This window comes from Ranitomeya imitator, chromosome 1 (genome assembly GCF_032444005.1).
Source record: "Ranitomeya imitator isolate aRanImi1 chromosome 1, aRanImi1.pri, whole genome shotgun sequence".
NCBI lineage: Eukaryota > Metazoa > Chordata > Amphibia > Anura > Dendrobatidae > Ranitomeya > Ranitomeya imitator.
In genome coordinates this window covers 1231182516-1231198764 of record NC_091282.1, presented here as the reverse complement: position 1 = coordinate 1231198764, position 16249 = coordinate 1231182516, and the positions used below count along the sequence as shown (strand labels likewise).

Sequence of the window (16249 nt, the reverse complement as noted above, 5' to 3'; positions counted from 1 at the left end):
TAGGGTTAGGGGTAGGGTTAGGGTTAGGGGTAGGGTTAGGTTAGGGGTAGGGTTAGGGGTAGGGTTAGGTTAGGGTTAGGGGTAGGGTTAGGGGTAGGGTTAGGTTAGGGTTAGGTTAGGGGTAGGGTTAGGGTTAGGTTAGGGGTAGGGTTAGGTTAGGGGTAGGGTTAGGGTTAGGGTTAGGGGTAGGGTTAGGGTTAGGGGTAGGGTTAGGGGTAGGGTTAGGGGTAGGGTTAGGGGTAGGGTTAGGGGTAGGGTTAGGGGTAGGGGTAGGGTTAGGGTATTTTCAGCCATTTTAACCCTAAAAAAATTCCTAGAAAACACACAGACTCTGGCTAGAAAACTGCATCAAAAAAACGCATCAAAAAACGCATCAAAAAACGCATCAAAAACGGACCAAAAAAGGACCAAAAAAAGGACCTGCGTTTTCTGCCAAGAGCTGCAGTTTTTTAAAAAACAGTCAGGAAAAAAAAAGGATGGAAATCCTGAACGTGTGAACATACCCTTATTTTCGGTACGCGGCTTTGTGAGGAAACCGCGGATGCGGCAGCGCCTTGTTCCGCCACTCACAGACCTCAGTAAACCGTAGCGACCAATCAGAGCTCAGCTTTGATTTTTTACACAGCTGAGGTAAACTGAAAGCTGCACCCTGATTGGTTGCTACGGGCAACAAACACCGTTTTCTTTCCGTTTTAATTATCTGTGCGACGTTGAAAAGAAAACTGGTATTGAATGTCTCCTGCTAAACGTCCGCCTCCTATAGAGCGCCGGGAGGAAGACGAGGAAGGAAGGAAGGAAGGAAGCCGCTTTTCTTATGTGTTGTGTGGGATATGCGCGCGCGCGCGCTCCCGCCGTTGCCAGCCCCGACGCGCATGCGCTGAGGCAGGAGAGGCAGCGGTGACGCGCGCTGCAGTCGGGGACGCGCCTGGAGGCAGACAGAGGTCGGTGAGGAGACGCGAGGTAACGGGGACATGCCGCACCGTGTGCACCGGGAGGACACGGCGTGATCTGCAGCCACACACGGCGCCATCATGTCCCAGAGGAGACGCGGCCGCTACCAGAGCTGCCGGCCTGCTGCCAGGTACGTGCCGGCCTCATTGTCTGGGTGTGACAGCCATTCTGTGTGTATGGAGGGGAGATAGTGCCGCAAACCCCGGGGGACCACAGCTCCCAGCATGCCAGGGCCTGGTCGTCAACCTGGAAACGGAATCAAATGGCAATACGTCCGGATTACGGCAATGGCGACCCCGTAGTTCATCACGTCGGTTACCATGGTAACACATCGCCCTGCGCTGCTACACTGTGACGGAAACGCGAGACGACGGGAAGGGATTCCTGGATCTCGGCGCTCGGTTGTCAGGAGGTTTGTGGTGACGGTTTGTTGTCGGACTCTGCCGCGTTGCTATGGAGATGTCACTGCCGCCTGTCAGGCAGAGGGGTCCCGGGGCCCAGGTGGGTGGGGGGCGCCCTCCTCTCACAGTGGGACCCCCGCCTGCTGCCACTGAGTGAGGACACAACTATTCACTGCCCGGGGCTAAGACCCTGTACAGACCTGACACCCGCTGCAGGAATCCCTACACAGGGAAAAGTATGTGCCCCCCCCCCCCTACAGCCATAGGGATCACTATGGGGTCGCTCCATAGTATGTGCCCCCCCCTACAGCCAGAGGGATCACTATGGGGTCGCTCCATAGTATGTGCCCCCCCCCCCCACAGCCATAGGGATCACTATGGGGTCGCTCCATAGTATGTGCCCCCCCCCCCCCCACAGCCATAGGGATCACTATGGGGTCGCTCCATAGTATGTGCCCCCCCCACAGCCATAGGGATCACTATGGGGTCGCTCCATAGTATGTGCCCCCCCCTACAGCCAGAGGGATCACTATGGGGTCGCTCCATAGTATGTGCCCCCCCCCCCACAGCCATAGGGATCACTATGGGGTCGCTCCATAGTATGTGCCCCCCCCTACAGCCAGAGGGATCACTATGGGGTCGCTCCATAGTATGTGCCCCCCCCTACAGCCAGAGGGATCACTATGGGGTCGCTCCATAGTATGTGCCCCCCCCCCCACAGCCATAGGGATCACTATGGGGTCGCTCCATAGTATGTGCCCCCCCCTACAGCCAGAGGGATCACTATGGGGTCGCTACATAGTATGTGCCCCCCCCCCCCACAGCCAGAGGGATCACTATGGGGTCGCTCCATAGTATGTGCCCCCCCCCCTACAGCCAGAGGGATCACTATGGGGTCGCTCCATAGTATGTGCCCCCCCCCACAGCCATAGGGATCACTATGGGGTCGCTCCATAGTATGTGCCCCCCCCTACAGCCAGAGGGATCACTATGGGGTCGCTCCATAGTATGTGCCCCCCCCCCCACAGCCATAGGTATCACTATGGGGTCGCTCCATAGTATGTGCCCCCCCCCCCCCTACAGCCAGAGGGATCACTATGGGGTCGCTCCATAGTATGTGCCCCCCCCCCCCTACAGCCATAGGGATCACTATGGGGTCGCTCCATAGTATGTGCCCCCCCCCCCCCCTACAGCCAGAGGGATCACTATGGGGTCGCTCCATAGTATGTGCCCCCCCCCCCACAGCCACAGGGATCACTATGGGGTCGCTCCATAGTATGTGCCCCCCCCCCCCCCACAGCCATAGGGATCACTATGGGGTCGCTCCATAGTATGTGCCCCCCCCCCCTACAGCCACAGGGATCACTATGGGGTCGCTCCATAGTATGTGCCCCCCCCTACAGCCATAGGGATCACTATGGGGTCGCTCCATAGTATGTGCCCCCCCCTACAGCCATAGGGATCACTATGGGGTCGCTCCATAGTATGTGCCCCCCCCTACAGCCATAGGGATCACTATGGGGTCGCTCCATAGTATGTGCCCCCCCCTACAGCCATAGGTATAAATATGGGGTCGCTCCATAGTATGTGCCCCCCCCTACAGCCAGAGGTATAAATATGGGGTCCCTCCATAGTATGTGCCCCCCCCCCCTACAGCCATAGGGATCACTATGGGGTCGCTCCATAGTATGTGCCCCCCCCCCTACAGCCATAGGGATCACTATGGGGTCGCTCCATAGTATGTGCCCCCCCCCTACAGCCATAGGGATCACTATGGGGTCGCTCCATAGTATGTGCCCCCCCCCCCCTACAGCCACAGGGATCACTATGGGGTCGCTCCATAGTATGTGCCCCCCCCCCCCCCCACAGCCATAGGGATCACTATGGGGTCGCTCCATAGTATGTGCCCCCCCCCCCCTACAGCCACAGGGATCACTATGGGGTCGCTCCATAGTATGTGCCCCCCCCTACAGCCATAGGGATCACTATGGGGTCGCTCCATAGTATGTGCCCCCCCCTACAGCCATAGGGATCACTATGGGGTCGCTCCATAGTATGTGCCCCCCCCTACAGCCATAGGTATAAATATGGGGTCGCTCCATAGTATGTGCCCCCCCCTACAGCCAGAGGTATAAATATGGGGTCCCTCCATAGTATGTGCCCCCCCCCCCCTACAGCCATAGGGATCACTATGGGGTCGCTCCATAGTATGTGCCCCCCCCTACAGCCATAAGTATAAATATGGGGTCGCTCCATAGTATGTGCCCCCCCCTACAGCCAGAGGTATAAATATGGGGTCCCTCCATAGTATGTGCCCCCCCCCCCCCCTACAGCCATAGGGATCACTATGGGGTCGCTCCATAGTATGTGCCCCCCCCTACAGCCATAGGTATAAATATGGGGTCGCTCCATAGTATGTGCCCCCCCCCCCCCCCCTACAGCCATAGGGATCACTATGGGGTCGCTCCATAGTATGTGCCCCCCCCCCCTACAGCCATAGGGATCACTATGGGGTCGCTCCATAGTATGTGCCCCCCCCCTACAGCCAGAGGTATCACTATGGGGTCGCTCCATAGTATGTGCCCCCCCCCTACAGCCAGAGGTATCACTATGGGGTCGCTCCATAGTATGTGCCCCCCCCCCCCCCTACAGCCACAGGGATCACTATGGGGTCGCTCCATAGTATGTGCCCCCCCCCCCCCTACAGCCGGAGGGATCACTATGGGGTCGCTCCATAGTATGTGCCCCCCCCTACAGCCACAGGGATCACTATGGGGTCGCTCCATAGTATGTGCCCCCCCCTACAGCCATAGGGATCACTATGGGGTCGCTCCATAGTATGTGCCCCCCCCCCCTACAGCCAGAGGGATCACTATGGGGTCACTCCATAGTATGTGCCCCCCCCCTACAGCCAGAGGTATCACTATGGGGTCGCTCCATAGTATGTGCCCCCCCCCCCCCCCTACAGCCATAGGGATCACTATGGGGTCGCTCCATAGTATGTGCCCCCCCCCCCCCTACAGCCATAGGGATCACTATGGGGTCGCTCCATAGTATGTGCCCCCCCCCCCTACAGCCAGAGGGATCACTATGGGGTCACTCCATAGTATGTGCCCCCCCCTACAGCCAGAGGTATCACTATGGGGTCGCTCCATAGTATGTGCCCCCCCCCCCCCCTACAGCCATAGGGATCACTATGGGGTCGCTCCATAGTATGTGCCCCCCCCCCTACAGCCAGAGGTAGCACTATGGGGTCGCTCCATAGTATGTGCCCCCCCCTACAGCCATAGGGATCACTATGGGGTCGCTCCATAGTATGTGCCCCCCCCCCCCCCCTACAGCCAGAGGTATCACTATGGGGTCGCTCCATAGTATGTGCCCCCCCCCCCTACAGCCAGAGGTAGCACTATGGGGTCGCTCCATAGTATGTGCCCCCCCCTACAGCCATAGGGATCACTATGGGGTCGCTCCATAGTATGTGCCCCCCCCCCCCACAGCCAGAGGTAGCACTATGGGGTCGCTCCATAGTATGTGCCCCCCCCCCTACAGCCAGAGGTATCACTATGGGGTCGCTCCATAGTATGTGCCCCCCCCCCCTACAGCCAGAGGGATCACTATGGGGTCACTCCATAGTATGTGCCCCCCCCCCCCCTACAGCCGGAGGTATCACTATGGGGTCGCTCCATAGTATGTGCCCCCCCTACAGCCAGAGGGATCACTATGGGGTCGCTCCATAGTATGTGCCCCCCCCCTACAGCCAGAGGTATCACTATGGGGTCGCTCCATAGTATGTGCCCCCCCCCCTACAGCCAGAGGGATCACTATGGGGTCACTCCATAGTATGTGCCCCCCCCCCCTACAGCCAGAGGTATCACTATGGGGTCGCTCCATAGTATGTGCCCCCCCCCTACAGCCAGAGGTATCACTATGGTGTCGCTCCATAGTATGTGCCCCCCCCCCCCCCTACAGCCATAGGGATCACTATGGGGTCGCTCCATAGTATGTGCCTCCCCCCGCCCCCCTACAGCCATAGGGATCACTATGGGGTGGCTCCATAGTATGTGCCCCCCCCCTACAGCCATAGGGATCACTATGGGGTCGCTCCATAGTATGTGCCTCCCCCCCCCCCCCCCTACAGCCAGAGGGATCACTATGGGGTGGCTCCATAGTATGTGCCCCCCCTGCAGTATAATGCTCTCATCATGTAACATAGTAACATAGTTAGTAAGGCCGAAAAAAGACATTTGTCCATCCAGTTCAGCCTATATTCCATCATAATAAATACCCAGATCTACGTCCTTCTACAGAACCTAATAATTGTATGATACAATATTGTTCTGCTCCAGGAAGACATCCAGGCCTCTCTTGAACCCCTCGACTGAGTTCGCCATCACCACCTCCTCAGGCAAGCAATTCCAGATTCTCACTGCCCTAACAGTAAAGAATCCTCTTCTATGTTGGTGGAAAAACCTTCTCTCCTCCAGACGCAAAGAATGCCCCCTTGTGCCCGTCACCTTCCTTGGTATAAACAGATCCTCAGCGAGATATTTGTATTGTCCCCTTATATACTTATACATGGTTATTAGATCGCCCCTCAGTCGTCTTTTTTCTAGACTAAATAATCCTAATTTCGCTAATCTATCTGGGTATTGTAGTTCTCCCATCCCCTTTATTAATTTTGTTGCCCTCCTTTGTACTCTCTCTAGTTCCATTATATCCTTCCTGAGCACCGGTGCCCAAAACTGGACACAGTACTCCATGTGCGGTCTAACTAGGGATTTGTACAGAGGCAGTATAATGCTCTCATCATGTGTATCCAGACCTCTTTTAATGCACCCCATGATCCTGTTTGCCTTGGCAGCTGCTGCCTGGCATTGGCTGCTCCACGTAAGTTTATCATTAACTAGGATCCCCAAGTCCTTCTCCCTGTCAGATTTACCCAGTGGTTTCCCGTTCAGTGTGTAATGGTGATATTGATTCCCTCTTCCCATGTGTATAACCTTACATTTATCATTGTTAAACCTCATCTGCCACCTTTCAGCCCAAGTTTCCAACTTATCCAGATCCATCTGTAGCAGAATACTATCTTCTCTTGTATTAACTGCTTTACATAGTTTTGTATCATCTGCAAATATCGATATTTTACTGTGTAAACCTTCTACCAGATCATTAATGAATATGTTGAAGAGAACAGGTCCCAATACCGACCCCTGCGGTACCCCACTGGTCACAGCGACCCAGTTAGAGACTATACCATTTATAACCACCCTCTGCTTTCTATCACTAAGCCAGTTACTAACCCATTTACACACATTTTCCCCCAGACCAAGCATTCTCATTTTGTGTACCAACCTCTTGTGCGGCACGGTATCAAACGCTTTGGAAAAATCGAGATATACCACGTCCAATGACTCACCGTGGTCCAGCCTATAGCTTACCTCTTCATAAAAACTGATTAGATTGGTTTGACAGGAGCGATTTCTCATAAACCCATGCTGATATGGAGTTAAACAGTTATTCTCATTGAGATAATCCAGAATAACATCCCTCAGAAACCCTTCAAATATTTTACCAACAATAGAGGTTAGACTTACTGGCCTATAATTTCCAGGTTCACTTTTAGAGCCCTTTTTGAATATTGGCACCACATTTGCTATGCGCCAGTCCTGCGGAACAGACCCTGTCGCTATAGAGTCACTAAAAATAAGAAATAATGGTTTATCTATTACATTACTTAGTTCTCTTAGTACTCGTGGGTGTATGCCATCCGGACCCGGAGATTTATCTATTTTAATCTTATTTAGCCGGTTTCGCACCTCTTCTTGGGTTAGATTGGTGACCCTTAATATAGGGTTTTCATTGTTTCTTGGGATTTCACCTAGCATTTCATTTTCCACCGTGAATACCGTGGAGAAGAAGGTGTTTAATATGTTAGCTTTTTCCTCGTCATCTACAACCATTCTTTCCTCACTATTTTTTAAGGGGCCTACATTTTCAGTTTTTATTCTTTTACTATTGATATAGTTGAAGAACAGTTTGGGATTAGTTTTACTCTCCTTAGCAATGTGCTTCTCTGTTTCCTTTTTGGCAGCTTTAATTAGTTTTTTAGATAAAGTATTTTTCTCCCTATAGTTTTTTAGAGCTTCAATGGTGCCATCCTGCTTTAGTAGTGCAAATGCTTTCTTTTTACTGTTAATTGCCTGTCTTACTTCTTTGTTTAGCCACATTGGGTTTTTCCTATTTCTAGTCCTTTTATTCCCACAAGGTATAAACCGCTTACACTGCCTATTTAGGATGTTCTTAAACATTTCCCATTTATTATCTGTATTCTCATTTCTGAGGATATTGTCCCAGTCTACCAGATTAAGGGCATCTCTAAGCTGTTCAAACTTTGCCTTCCTAAAGTTCAATGTTTTTGTGACTCCCTGACAAGTCCCCCTAGTGAAAGACAGGTGAAACTGCACAATATTGTGGTCGCTATTTCCTAAATGCCCAACCACCTGCAGATTTGTTATTCTGTCAGGTCTATTAGATAGTATTAGGTCTAAAAGTGCTGCTCCTCTGGTTGGATTCTGCACCAATTGTGAAAGATAATTTTTCTTGGTTATTAGCAGAAACCTGTTGCCTTTATGGGTTTCACAGGTTTCTGTTTCCCAGTTAATATCCGGGTAGTTAAAGTCCCCCATAACAAGGACCTCATTATGGGTTGCAGCTTCATCTATCTGCTTTAGAAGTAGACTTTCCATAGTTTGTGCCCCCCCCCTACAGCCACAGGGATCACTACGGGGTCGCTCCATAGTTTGTGCCCCCCCCCCCCCCCCCCAGCCAGAGGGATCACTATGGGGTCGCTCCATAGTATGTGCCCCCCCCCCCAGCCAGAGGGATCACTATGGGGTCGCTCCATAGTTTGTGCCCCCCCCCTACAGCCACAGGGATCACTATGGGGTCGCTCCATAGTATGTGCCCCCCCCCCCCAACCAGAGGGATCACTATGGGGTCGCTCCATAGTGTGTGCCCCCCCCACAGCCAGAGTGATCACTATGGGGTCGCTCCATAGTATGTGCCCCCCCCCCCCCCCTACAGCCGGAGGTATCACTATGGGGTCGCTCCATAGTATGTGCCCCCCCCCCCTACAGCCAGAGGTATCACTATGGGGTCGCTCCATAGTATGTGCCCCCCCCCCCTACAGCCAGAGGTATCACTATGGGGTCGCTCCATAGTATGTGCCCCCCCTACAGCCAGAGGGATCACTATGGGGTCGCTCCATAGTATGTGCCCCCCCTACAGCCAGAGGGATCACTATGGGGTCGCTCCGTAGTATGTGCCCCCCCTACAGCCATAGGGATCACTATGGGGTCGCTCCATAGTATGTGCCCCCCCCCCTACAGCCACAGGGATCACTATGGGGTCGCTCCATAGTATGTGCCCCCCCCCCCCTACAGCCATAGGGATCACTATGGGGTCGCTCCATAGTATGTGCCTCCCCCCCCTACAGCCATAGGGATCACTATGGGGTCGCTCCATAGTATGTGCCCCCCCCCCCCCTACAGCCATAGGGATCACTATGGGGTCGCTCCATAGTATGTGCCTCCCCCCCCCCCCCTACAGCCATAGGGATCACTATGGGGTGGCTCCATAGTATGTGCCCCCCCTACAGCCAGAGGTATCACTATGGGGCAGCACGGTGGCGCAGTGGTCAGCACAGCAGCCTTGCAGCGCTGGGGTCCTGGGTTCTAATCCCACCCAGGACAACATCTGCAAAGAGTTTGTATGTTCTCTCCGTGTTTGCGTGGGTTTCCTCCGGGCACTCCGGTTTCCTCCCACATTCCAAAGACATACTGATAGGGATTCTAGATTGTGAGCCCCATCGGGGACAGTGATGATAATGTGTGCAAAACTGTAAAGCGCTGCGGAATATGTTAGCGCTATATAAAAATAAAGATTATTATTATTATTATATGGGGTCGCTCCATAGTATGTGCCCCCCCCCCCCCCCACAGCCAGAGGTATCACTATGGGGTCACTCCATAGTATGTGCCCCCCCCCCCTACAGCCATAGGGATCACTATGGGGTCGCTCCATAGTATGTGCCCCCCCCCCTACAGCCAGAGGTATCACTATGGGGTCGCTCCATAGTATGTGCCCCCCCCCCCCACAGCCAGAGGGATCACTATGGGGTCGCTCCATAGTATGTATACCCCCCCTACAGCCAGAGGTATCAATACGGGGTCGCTCCATAGTTTGTGCCCCCCCCCCCACAGCCATAGGGATCACTATGGGGTCGCTCCATAGTATGTGCCCCCCCCCCCCCCAGCCAGAGGGATCACTATGGGGTTGCTCCATAGTATGTGCCCCCCCCACAGCCAGAGGGATCACTATGGGGTCGCTCCATAGTATGTGCCCCCCCCCCCCCTACAGCCAGAGGGATCACTATGGGGTCGCTCCATAGTATGTGCCCCCCCCCCCCCCACAGCCATAGGGATCACTATGGGGTCGCTCCATAGTATGTGCCCCCCCCTACAGCCATAGGGATCACTATGGGGTCGCTCCATAGTATGTGCCCCCCCCCCCCACAGCCAGAGGTATCACTATGGGGTCGCTCCATAGTATGTGCCCCCCCCCTACAGCCAGAGGGATCAGTATGGGGTCGCTACATAGTATGTGCCCCCCCCCCCCCCGCTACAGCCATAGGGATCACTATGGGGTCGCTCCATAGTATGTGCCCCCCCTACAGCCATAGGGATCACTATGGGGTCGCTCCATAGCATGTGCCCCCCCCTACAGCCATAGGTATAAATATGGGGTCGCTCCATAGTATGTGCCCCCCCCCCCCACAGCCAGAGGTATCACTATGGGGTCGCTACATAGTATGTGCCCCCCCCCCCCCCCTACAGCCATAGGGATCACTATGGGGTCGCTCCATAGTATGTGCCCCGCCCCCCCCCCCACAGCCAGAGGTATAAATATGGGGTCGCTCCATAGTATGTGCCCCCCCCCCCACAGCCAGAGGTATCACTATGGGGTCGCTACATAGTATGTGCCCCCCCCCCCCCCCTACAGCCATATGGATCACTATGGGGTCGCTCCATAATATGTGCCCTCCCCCCCCCTACAGCCAGCGGTATCACTATGGGGTCGCTCCATAGTATGTGCCCCCCCCCTACAGCCAGAGGCATCACTATGGGGTCGCTCCATAGTATGTGCCCCCCCCCCCCTACAGCCATAGGGATCACTATGGGGTCGCTCCATAGTATGTGCCCCGCCCCCCCCCCTACAGCCATAGGTATAAATATGGGGTCGCTCCATAGTATGTGCCCCCCCCCCCACAGCCAGAGGTATCACTATGGGGTCGCTACATAGTATGTGCCCCCCCCCCCCCCCCCCTACAGCCATATGGATCACTATGGGGTCGCTCCATAATATGTGCCCTCCCCCCCCCTACAGCCAGCGGTATCACTATGGGGTCGCTCCATAGTATGTGCCCCCCCCCTACAGCCAGAGGCATCACTATGGGGTCGCTCCATAGTATGTGCCCCCCCCCCCTACAGCCATAGGGATCACTATGGGGTCGCTCCATAGTATGTGCCCCCCCCCCCCTACAGCCATAGGGATCACTATGGGGTCGCTCCATAGTATGTGCCCCCCCCCTACAGCCATAGGGATCACTATGGGGTCGCTCCATAGTATGTGCCCCCCCCCTACAGCCAGAGGGATCACTATGGGGTCGCTCCATAGTATGTGCCCCCCCCCTACAGCCATAGGGATCACTATGGGGTCGCTCCATAATATGTCCCCCCCCCCCCCCCACAGCCATAGGGATCACTATGGGGTCGCTCCATAGTATGTGCCCCCCCCTACAGCCATAGGTATAAATATGGGGTCGCTCCATAGTATGTGCCCCCCCCTACAGCCATAGGCATCACTATGGGGTCGCTCCATAGTTTGTGCCCCCCCCCCCCACAGCCATAGGGATCACTATGGGGTCGCTCCATAGTATGTGCCCCCCCCCCCCCCTACAGCCACAGGGATCACTATGGGGTCGCTCCATAGTATGTGCCCCCCCCCCAGCCAGAGGGATCACTATGGGGTCGCTCCATAGTATGTGCCCCCCCCTACAGCCAGAGGGATCACTATGGGGTCGCTCCATAGTATGTGCCCCCCCTACAGCCATAGGGATCACTATGGGGTCGCTCCATAGTATGTGCCCCCCCCCCCCTACAGCCATAGGGATCACTATGGGGACGCTCCATAGTATGTTCCCCCCTCCCCTACAGCCAGAGGGATCACTATGGGGTCGCTCCATAGTATGTGCCCCCCCCCCTACAGCCATAGGGATCACTATGGGGACGCTCCATAGTATGTGTTCCCCCCCCCCCCACAGCCATAGGGATCACTATGGGGTCGCTCCATAGTATGTGCCCCCCCCCCCTACAGCCATAGGGATCACTATGGGGTCGCTCCATAGTATGTGCCCCCCCCCCCCCACAGCCATAGGGATCACTATGGGGTCGCTCCATAGTATGTGCCCCCCCCCCCCCCTACAGCCATAGGGATCACTATGGGGTCGCTCCATAGTATGTGCCCCCCCCTACAGCCAGAGGGATCACTATGGGGTCGCTCCATAGTATGTGCCCCCCCCCCCACAGCCAGAGGGATCACTATGGGGTCGCTCCATAGTATGTGCCCCCCCCCTACAGCCAGAGGGATCACTATGGGGTCGCTCCATAGTATGTGCCCCCCCTACAGCCAGAGGGATCACTATGGGGTCGCTCCATAGTATGTGCCCCCCCCTACAGCCATAGGCATCACTATGGGGTCGCTCCATAGTATGTGCCCCCCCCCTACAGCCATAGGGATCACTATGGGGTCGCTCCATAGTTTGTGCCCCCCCCCCCCCCACAGCCACAGGGATCACTATGGGGTCGCTCCATAGTATGTGCCCCCCCCCCCCCAGCCAGAGGGATCACTATGGGGTCGCTCCATAGTATGTGCCCCCCCCTACAGCCAGAGGTATCACTATGGGGTCGCTCCATAGTATGTGCCCCCCCCCCCCATACAGCCAGAGGGATCACTATGGGGTCGCTCCATAGTTTGTGCCCCCCCCCCCCCACAGCCATAGGGATCACTATGGGGTCGCTCCATAGTATTTGCCCCCCCCCCTACAGCCACAGGGATCACTATGGGGTCGCTCCATAGTATGTGCCCCCCCCCCCCCCCAGCCAGAGGGATCACTATGGGGTCGCTCCATAGTATGTGCCCCCCCTACAGCCAGAGGTATCACTATGGGGTCACTCCATAGTATGTGCCCCCCCCCCTACTGCCAGAGGCATCACTATGGGGTCGCTCCATAGTATGTGCCCCCCCCCCCCTACAGCCACAGGGATCACTATGGGGTCGCTCCATAGTATGTGCCCCCCCCCTACAGCCATAGGGATCACTATGGGGTCGCTCCATAGTATGTGCCCCCCCCTACAGCCATAGGGATCACCATGGGGTCGCTCCATAGTATGTGCCCCCCCCCCCCCCTACAGCCATAGGGATCACTATGGGGTCGCTCCATAGTATGTGCCCCCCCCCTACAGCCATAGGAATCACTATGTGGTCGCTCCATAGTATGTGCCCCCCCCCCCACCCACAGCCATAGGGATCACTATGGGGTCGCTCCATAGTATGTGCCCCCCCCCACAGCCAGAGGGATCACTATGGGGTCGCTCCATTGTACGTGCCCCCCCCACAGCCATAGGGATCACTATTGGGTCGCTCCATAGTATGTGCCTCCCCCCCCCCCCCCACAGCCATAGGTATCACTATGGGGTCGCTCCATAGTATGTGCCCCCCCCTACAGCCAGAGGGATCACTATGGGGTCGCTCCATAGTATGTGCCCCCCCCCTACAGCCATAGGGATCACTATGGGGTCGCTCCATAGTATGTGCCCCCCCCTACAGCCAGAGGTATCACTATGGGGTCGCTCCATAGTATGTGCCCCCCCCTACAGCCAGAGGTATCACTATGGGGTCGTTCCATAGTATGTGCCCCCCCCTCCCTACTGCCAGAGGTATCACTATGGGGTCGTTACATAGTATGTGCCCCCCCCTACAGCCAGAGGTATCACTATGGGGTCGCTCCATAGTATGTGCCCCCCCCTACAGCCAGAGGTATCACTATGGGGTCGCTACATAGTATGTGCCCCCCCCCCCGCTACAGCCATAGGGGTCACTATGGGGTCGCTCCATAGTATGTGCCCCCCCCCTACAGCCAGAGGTATCACTATGGGGTCGCTACATAGTATGTGCCCCCCCCCCCGCTACAGCCATAGGGGTCACTATGGGGTCGCTCCATAGTATGTGCCCCCCCCCCCTACAGCCAGAGGTATCACTATGGGGTCGCTACATAGTATGTGCCCCCCCCCCCGCTACAGCCATAGGGGTCACTATGGGGTCGCTCCATAGTATGTGCCCCCCCCCTACAGCCAGAGGGATCACTATGGGGTCGCTCCATAGTATGTATACCCCCCCCCCCCCTACAGCCAGAGATATCACTATGGGGTCGCTCCATAGTTTGTGCCCCCCCCCCCACAGCCATAGGGATCACTATGGGGTCGCTCCATAGTATGTGCCCCCCCCCCCCCCACAGCCATAGGGATCACTATGGGGTCGCTCCATAGTATGTGCCCCCCCCCTACAGCCAGAGGCATCACTATGGGGTCGCTCCATAGTATGTGCCCCCCCCCCTACAGCCATAGGGATCACTATGGGGTCGCTCCATAGTATGTGCCCCCCCCCTACAGCCATAGGGATCACTATGGGGTCGCTCCATAGTATGTTCCCCCCTCCCCTACAGCCAGAGGGATCACTATGGGGTCGCTCCATAGTATGTGCCCCCCCCCCTACAGCCATAGGGATCACTATGGGGACGCTCCATAGTATGTGTTCCCCCCCCCCCCCCACAGCCATAGGGATCACTATGGGGTCGCTCCATAGTATGTGCCCCCCCCCTACAGCCATAGGGATCACTATGGGGTCGCTCCATAGTATGTGCCCCCCCCTACAGCCAGAGGGATCACTATGGGGTCGCTCCATAGTATGTGCCCCCCCCCCCCCCCCCCACAGCCATAGGGATCACTATGGGGTCGCTCCATAGTATGTGCCCCCCCCCCCTACAGCCATAGGGATCACTATGGGGTCGCTCCATAGTATGTGCCCCCCCCTACAGCCAGAGGGATCACTATGGGGTCGCTCCATAGTATGTGCCCCCCCCCCCCACAGCCAGAGGGATCACTATGGGGTCGCTCCATAGTATGTGCCCCCCCCCTACAGCCAGAGGGATCACTATGGGGTCGCTCCATAGTATGTGCCCCCCCCCCTACAGCCATAGGGATCACTATGGGGTCGCTCCATAGTATGTGCCCCCCCCCCCCCCAGCCAGAGGGATCACTATGGGGTCGCTCCATAGTATGTGCCCCCCCCCCCACAGCCAGAGGGATCACTATGGGGTCGCTCCATAGTATGTGCCCCCCCCCTACAGCCAGAGGGATCACTATGGGGTCGCTCCATAGTATGTGCCCCCCCCCCTACAGCCATAGGGATCACTATGGGGTCGCTCCATAGTATGTGCCCCCCCCCCCCAGCCAGAGGGATCACTATGGGGTCGCTCCATAGTATGTGCCCCCCCCCTCCCTACAGCCATAGGGATCACTATGGGGTCGCTCCATAGTATGTGGCCCCCCCCCCCCACAGCCATAGGGATCACTATTGGGTCGCTCCATAGTATGTGCCCCCCCCTACAGCCAGAGGGATCACTATGGGGTCGCTCCATAGTATGTGCCTCCCCCCCCCCCCCCCCCCCAGCCATAGGTATCACTATGGGGTCGCTCCATAGTATGTGCCCCCCCCCTACAGCCAGAGGCATCACTATGGGGTCGCTCCATAGTATGTGCCCCCCCCTACAGCCATAGGTATAAATATGGGGTCGCTCCATAGTATGTTTCCCCCCCCCTACAGCCAGAGGTATCACTATGGGGTCGCTCCATAGTATGTGCCCCCCCCTCCCTACTGCCAGAGGTATCACTATGGGGTCGTTACATAGTATGTGCCCCCCCCTACAGCCAGAGGTATCACTATGGGGTCGCTCCATAGTATGTGCCCCCCCCCCCCCCTACAGCCAGAGGTATCACTATGGGGTCGCTACATAGTATGTGCCCCCCCCCCGCTACAGCCATAGGGGTCACTATGGGGTCGCTCCATAGTATGTGCCCCCCCTACAGCCAGAGGCATCACTATGGGGTCGCTCCATAGTATGTGCCCCCCCCCCCCCCCCCCACAGCCAGAGGCATCACTATGGGGTCGCTCCATAGTATGTGCCCCCCCCCCCCCTACAGCCATAGGGATCACTATGGGGTCGCTCCATAGTATGTGCCCCCCCCCTACAGCCAGAGGTATCACTATGGGGTCGCTCCATAGTACGTATACCACCCCCCCTACAGCCAGAGGGATCACTATGGGGTCGCTCCATAGTATGTGCCCCCCCCCCCCCCCCCACAGCCATAGGGATCACTATGGGGTCGCTCCATAGTATGTGCCCCCCCCCCCCCCCCCACAGCCATAGGGATCACTATGGGGTCGCTCCATAGTATGTGCCCCCCCCCCCCAGCCAGAGGGATCACTATGGGGTCGCTCCATAGCATGTGCCTCCCTCTACAGCCAGAGGCATCACCATGGGGTCGCTCCATAGCATGTGCCCCCCCCTACAGCCAGAGGCATCACTATGGGGTCGCTCCATAGTATGTGCCCCCCCCCCCCCCCCCCACAGCCATAGGGATCACTATGGGGTCGCTCCATAGTATGTGCCCCCCCCCCCTACAGCCATAGGGATCACTATGGGGTCGCTCCATAGTATG

At 56.7% G+C, this 16249-nt stretch overlaps 1 protein-coding gene across 1 annotated transcript in view; it reads left to right on the top strand.

The window, feature by feature from the left end:
• The first annotated feature begins 923 nt into the window (after nt 1-923).
• Nucleotides 924-16249, top strand: part of DNAAF9 (dynein axonemal assembly factor 9) — a 128883-nt gene continuing 113557 nt past the window's right edge. Inside the window, exon 1 of the mRNA XM_069745132.1 lies at nt 924-1081. Within this exon, the coding sequence (XP_069601233.1) occupies nt 1032-1081 (50 nt within the window). The 5' untranslated portion in view covers nt 924-1031. The remainder of the gene's footprint in view (nt 1082-16249) is intronic.